Consider the following 6,656-nt stretch of genomic DNA (forward strand, 5'->3'; position numbering starts at 1 on the left):
GCGCTGAAAACTATCCCACTTAGAACCCACATCTCGATCTAATATTTATATATTTCTTAATTCCATTATTTTACTTTTAGATTTGTGTGTATTGTTTTTAGATACAACTGTACTGTTGGAGCTAGGAACACAAGCATTTCGCTACACCCACAATAAAGTCTGCTAAATATTTGTATGTGACCAATAACATTCGATTTGGTTTGATTAGAGCACTACATTTCAACAATTTGTTTGCTTACATGAATCATAAAAATGAGAAGGGGCCATAATCTGAATTTAAGTTTTTAATCTGAATCAAAAACACCTTAAAATGCATGCTTAAAGGCATGTTGTTAACAAGGCTCATTCTTAAAATAAATAAACAAAACTGATATTACAGAAACATTTACTTAGTCACATGAGTATTTGCAGAACGTATGTGCAGTGCAGGGGGTCAATAAATGAGAAAGACACACTATACCATTTTTTTTTTTTTACTTTATCACCAAAACACACAGTGTCACAGTAAAGAGAGACCACAAGGCTAGTACATTTTAGGTAACATCAATGAGTCTCTTGTTTATCCTACTTCAAGCAATGAAGTCCAAAGGTCTGTTGAATCCACCTTTTCTGTTCATGTACTGCCTGAAAAGAGAGGGGGAAACATTACATCACTGCTACCCTTGCAGCACTTGTACATTACATCATCATCCACCAATAGGAGAGACGGTCTGTCTGTATAGAAACACCTGCAGAAGTGATTGGCTCCAGTGAGAATGAGCACTGTTCAGACTGCTCAATATCAGCCAGAACCTTGTGTCTTGCAGTTGCAACTGTTGATGTATAATCAAACCATGCTATTTGGTGCATGCATCAACAAGATATGCTACTTAATTACAGGTGGCCAGAATGTGATGGAAAATAAAGAATAGCCAAACATGAAGGACTAGATACTGAATATGCAGTCCCACTCATTTGCAATATTATGAATACTAGATGCAGTCTATATTACAGCACTTACACGACTTCATGTGGGCAGTTTTGAATGTTATTTGTGAAGTGATAAACCACATAACACCTCTTGTAGTTTCTAAAGACAATGAATCAGCATACCTGTATTTCCTCTTCTGAGACACATTGATAGCATGTGCATTGACCGCTCCATCGGTCTTCCTTCCCTGTTGGCAAAGACAGCCACATTAACACATCACACTGGAAGTAGGTCAAGGCATCATCCAAAAACAAGAGATTGCCACCATTGAATGAATAGTGCACAATCAAGACTTAAATTGTTTCAAACGAAAACATGTTCTCGCAATAACAACGGCTACACACAAATGGAGACCTACCCTTTTGATAAGAATCACAGCCCTAACAGATTCCCTTAGTCTTATAAACTGTGAAGTGTCACACGTTCCTTATAATCACTATTATTACCATATGGTTCTTAGATCTGTGATTGTTGTTAGTGAAGAGCACTGTACAATCAGTTTGGTTTATGAACCTGAGCAAACTGCGCCACCCTGTGGCGAGTTGGACAACTTGGCCACTTCCCTGCCTACAGCACTGGTTCTCAAACTTCTCCTCCGGGACCTTCACACATTTCATCATTTTGTGGTAGGGTGTAATGATGACGCTGATCGTGTTGCAAAATGTCTCGTCTGTTGCAAAACCGTTAACTCCAAATGGAAAACGCGCAAACAAGTGTTTCTATTGGACAAATTCAGTTCAGTCCCTTCCCGTTTGCTTCTTAAACGGTAAAAGGTTACCGTAATGAATACAACCCTGAACTAGCATACTTGATTCACTAATCAAGGGTTTGGTGTTAGTTGATAACTCAAATACGTGAAACGGCTAGGGGTCACCAAGGAGAGGTTTGAGAACCAGAGGCCTACGGTATAATACAAATAATATAATATCTATGGATATCTTTGACAAGCCTAAGCAGGAACCTCTAGGTTTGAGACAAGTCGACGGAATCCTTACTTTTGTGGTGTCAAAGTTGCCGAAGCCCATAATCTTCATCATCTCAATCTCCTCTTCGGTCTTGCCCTGCATGTCTTCCTCTGTAAACAATACACACATTTTGACACTAAGCAGGTTTCCATTCAACCTTTTTATGCGAGTAAAATAAGTTGGACAAAAAAAAAGTGTACTGATGGAAACAGAAAACTTGTCCATAAACATTACAAATTGACAAACCATGCCAGACAAGGTTGGATCTTTATGTGTCTGTAAAAATTAATTATGCAAGAAATGGCAGTGGAAATGCTTTTATGTGCACATATTGAAATAACCATCCTTTCTAAGTAAATTTGGAGTCACACGATGATAGCCTATGTTGTGTGATCCTCCCACTATGAACTTTCAAGGGTAGTGAAAGCGTACAGTGATGAGCTTGATGCTTCTTTCCAATAAATATCGAGGGTTTCATTTTGGTGACATGGATGCTTGCCTGCTGTTTGACAAATAAAAATTATATTTTGTCCATAATAATCTCATCATGTAGTAGGCTATACCCATAATATATCTGTAAATTGTTGGCTAGAGTGCACGTGCCAATACTATTTTTAGTTACATTTTTAGCTCTACTGATTATTTTGTAACGGAAACCCTGAGAATGGCTTACCAAGAAAAACCATGACTAATTCGAGGTAAAAAGGAGTTGGAGCACTCAACAACAAAAAAGAGCAGAGTGATTTATTTTTGCTCACTTTAATCTACTTTACAGGATGCGAACTGGTGACCCATTTAACTTGTCTTTTTTAAATTTGATTCGGTACATGGGAATTTAACCGCAAAAGTTATTATGTGCACTTCGTTATCACGCACAAGTACACACGTTTTAATATTCACATTGAAATCTGTCGCCAATTGATTGGAAACCTAGCTAGTGACATGCAACAATAGTATTTATCCATATCCTCACAGAAGGGGTGCATCCCAAATGGCAGACTTTTCACCATTTCAAACGCATCCAAGTTCATAGCGGATAAACCACCCAAGATCTGATGCTCCTTAATCCGCTTATCCTTGGAATCATTTTGATCATCGTCACGCCTGTCCTTCTGCCTGGAGGGGGAGCCAGAGGAAGAGCGTAGCCTGCGAAGAGACCTAAAGAAAAGAGACAGCGATAGCTAGAGGACGGGTTATCTAGGCAGAGATCCTATTCTGTATCATCTTCTTGATGTGTGCACTAATCATTTCCCCTAATGGACTGGTTTAAGAAAATATTATGGAAACTGGAAACACCCTCCAGCCCATTCTAACACCAACGCAATGCTTTTAAATTCTTGAGGATTAGGTGAACAAGTGCACATTTTGGGGAGAAGCATAGGGAATGAGAACGCTTGTGACACTTTTGAAGTACATAAGTTGACAAATTATAGTTAGTCCAATTTCACCCATAAGCACAAAGATATCCGTGTCTTTAGCCAGAGATACTTCAGTCAATGGGTGTGTAGCCTGTGAGGTTACACCACATACAGTAGTAACCAATGACCCTGTCAGTCTCCTTTCAGTTGAGTTGGCTCACTGGCCTCGTCTCTCACCTTGAGCGTCGCCTGCGGGCTGGAGAACGCGAGCGGCTCCTTCGCCTTTCCCTGTCTCGAGAACGGGAGCGTTCCCTTTCCCTGCGCTTTCGTTCGCGGTCCCTAGAACCCGAGCGCCGTCTCTCTGCAGAATATGAGGAACAAAGACCAAGACAATACTTAGTAGGGCAGGGTACCAAGCATCCATGTTATGAATTGTTCCACGAATCCCCCATAGGGAATTTTGTTTAGTAACTGGTTTGGGTTTAATATACTTTCGTACTAACTCAACAAAATAAAGATGCTGCTAAAGTGTTGGGAGAACTTCTCTGTGTGTGCAGGGTGTCATGTCTCCAAAATAATAAAGTAAATAACTTATTTTGAGCACAATGTTTACCGCCAGACTAGCTCTGGTACATGTGCATACGTCGGAGGGGCATGCAAGCAGTAGCACATATCCGACGCATGTTCGCGGACTAGAGCTAATCTGGTCGTTATATTCCTATTTGACTAACGACACCCTACGCATACAGACAAAAGTTATCCAACACTAGCAACATTTAACTTTACTGAGTAACAATTATTTTGAAACAACTCAAATTCGTGGGGAAAACTGAAATAATCAATTGAACGTTCCAGAGCATAGAGGCAACTCGTTATTGTCGGGCGATGGAGCAGAGAAATACGCACTAGCTAGAATGTACACAAACTAAAGTTAACCCAATTAGCATAGTTTATCTACAATGTTTAGAGGTAAACATCTCAATGTTAATTGCGAGACCAAAATGGTGTAGTTATTATCACCAATTTGCTAGCTAGAACAAATATGGACTGTTTGTAACTACAATGCTGAACGTTAGCGAATTGCTATTATTATTATTTTTTATTCGTTGCTGAAGCAAACCTCGTTTTGGTGGGGATCGGCTTCTACTTCTGCCCATTTTAGTGCCTTCTTGTGAAGGTCTTCAACCAATAAGCAAAGTCAAAACCTCGACAATTTTACAGATTTCTTCTGTTTGATTTCAGTAACCCCAAGTCCGCAGATGAAAAATACAGGACAGAAAAACGGAAGCCCTCAACACAGAAATCTGTTGACTGCCCCCTAGTGGGTGGAATCGATATGAATGAACATTGCCTGTGGATTTCGGTAATTCATTTCTATTTCTATTTCTATTTCTTCTTCTTCTTCTTCTTCTTCTTCTTCTTCTTCTTCTTCTTCTTCTTCTTCTTCGGGATTGGGTTGGTTGATCGCGTCCAACTTTTATGGTGTATACACACTGCCACCTACTGTGCTGGTGGGGGAGGCCAGTGACGGCCTACCTAAATTAAATTATATTAATTAGTCCTGTTCCTCTAAGAAAGTGAAATAGAGCCCTAGACATCACTTTCCTCCCCCCACTACACCACCCAAACTCCATCCAGCTTCTCTAAGCCTTTCACACAATCTCTCATTATCTACGTCATAGAGTTACCAAAATATGTATGCCCAAACCATAGTCTACTCCACATAACTTCCTCTGTCCTACATCCCACCTCTTCCTTTACTGATCGGTGCACGCAATAAAATTGCCTCCCCTTACTACTTGCATCCCACTCCCTTTGCCAAAGATCTAACCCATTTCCCAGATCAAGGACTTGACCGGCGGCCCAGCGGAACCTGAATATCTATCCTCTCTCTCCGCACAGCACTCTTAGCCACCACATCGGCCTTCTCATTACCCTCCATACCCACATGGGCCGGAACCCAGCAAAAGCTTAGCATCACTCCCATCCTCTCCAATCCCACTAACCTCACCATCATCTACACAAACAAGTCTCCCCAATCTGACCTGCTCGTCTTCAGTACTCAACATTGCAGCTGAATCAGAGCAGATCACCACTCTGAGTGGTTTCACGTCCTCCACCCATCTCAAACCTATCTGGGATATACACCCACCCTACCACTGACTGGATCCTTTGAACCATCTATATCCTTAAAAACGAATAAAAACGACTATCTCTAGCTCTCCACACACAGTCTGACGTCCTCACCCCATTCTCTCCTGCCGTCAATCATGTCCACATCTACACTTGGTTTCGGAAACAGACGCAGAGGAATGGTCCCCAATGCAATTGCCGGCCCTATCTCTCTCTCACCCAGTCCATATTCTACCACCTTCTGCCTGATTGTCCACCCGTACGACCTCTGCTTACCCACTCCTCGCTCCCAGCATTCCCCAGTTGCCGTGACCACAGGATGTCCTTCTGAACTCCCTTTCAACCTCCCCCAGTATGCTAATGCAAGTTTGTCCCACCTTATCCTCAGTGGGAGTTCCCCACTATCCACCTACAATGCCTCAACAGGTGTCATCCTGAAGGCACCCACACACAATCTCAGGGCCCTTGACTGTATCCTATCCAGGCGCTGTAGTACCGTTTTAGCTGCCAATCCATATACAAAGCACCCATAATCCAAAGATGATCTGATCAATGCCTGGTACATACAGTATACAACAGTGTTTGTCTATCCTGCCACTGCCCTCATGAGGTCCAGCGCCTTTCCTACACTTTATTTCAATATACTCAACATGTCTCTTCCACGTAAGCCTCTCATCAAACCCCATACCTAAATACTTAAACTTAGACATCCTACCTATATCCTGACCGTATATTTGCAGCCTAACATCTTTAACATTCCAATATATTCTTCTTCTTCTTCTTTGGTATTATGGTGGTCCACAAACAAAAGTTTTAGTTGCATGCCGCCGCCTACTGTATTGGCTGTGTATCAGCCTACTATTCTGTAGTATGAATTCATTACACTGTGAAAAAATTGCCCTACCAACTAACCCAACACCCATTAAAACATCATCACCTTTCCACTTCTTTGGCCCTATCTGATCCTGCACCAGGCCAGCAGCCTGGGAGGACGGGACAGTATCGTTCAAAACACCTTGTAACTCTTCTGCAGTAAAATAGCGTACACCCAAGTACTTCTCTGTAGCTGCCACCACAATATCTATCATCTGTGAATTACGTTCTATTCATGCGGTACAGTTGACAACCATGGCCATGGAGGCAAAAAAAACTAAACGTATTGAAACACATGTTATTCCTATCACACGTGAGATCATGTCTTGATAAGGCATATCTAACCAAGATGAATTA

General features: G+C 41.5%; 1 protein-coding gene across 2 annotated transcripts; it reads right to left on the minus strand.

The window, feature by feature from the left end:
* Window positions 1–271: 271 nt before the first annotated feature.
* On the minus strand, window positions 272–4,590 carry LOC115164294 (U4/U6.U5 small nuclear ribonucleoprotein 27 kDa protein-like). Of its 2 annotated transcripts, XM_029716612.1 has the most exons (6): window positions 4,414–4,590; window positions 3,531–3,654; window positions 2,981–3,093; window positions 1,966–2,045; window positions 1,093–1,157; window positions 272–624 (listed from the first exon to the last, which is right to left on the minus strand). In XM_029716612.1, the coding sequence occupies exons 1-6, from the start codon at window positions 4,448–4,450 to the stop codon at window positions 570–572; spliced, it is 474 nt and encodes a 157-aa protein (XP_029572472.1). In that variant the 5' UTR covers window positions 4,451–4,590; the 3' UTR covers window positions 272–569. The 2 variants fall into 2 exon arrangements, 1 of the variants encoding a protein (XP_029572472.1); XR_003869898.1 differs by lacking the exon at window positions 4,414–4,590 and having other exon boundaries at window positions 2,909–3,093; window positions 3,531–3,566.
* Window positions 4,591–6,656: the final 2,066 nt, after the last annotated feature.

This window comes from Salmo trutta, chromosome 27 (assembly GCF_901001165.1).
Source record: "Salmo trutta chromosome 27, fSalTru1.1, whole genome shotgun sequence".
Classification (NCBI taxonomy): Eukaryota; Metazoa; Chordata; class Actinopteri; order Salmoniformes; family Salmonidae; genus Salmo; species Salmo trutta.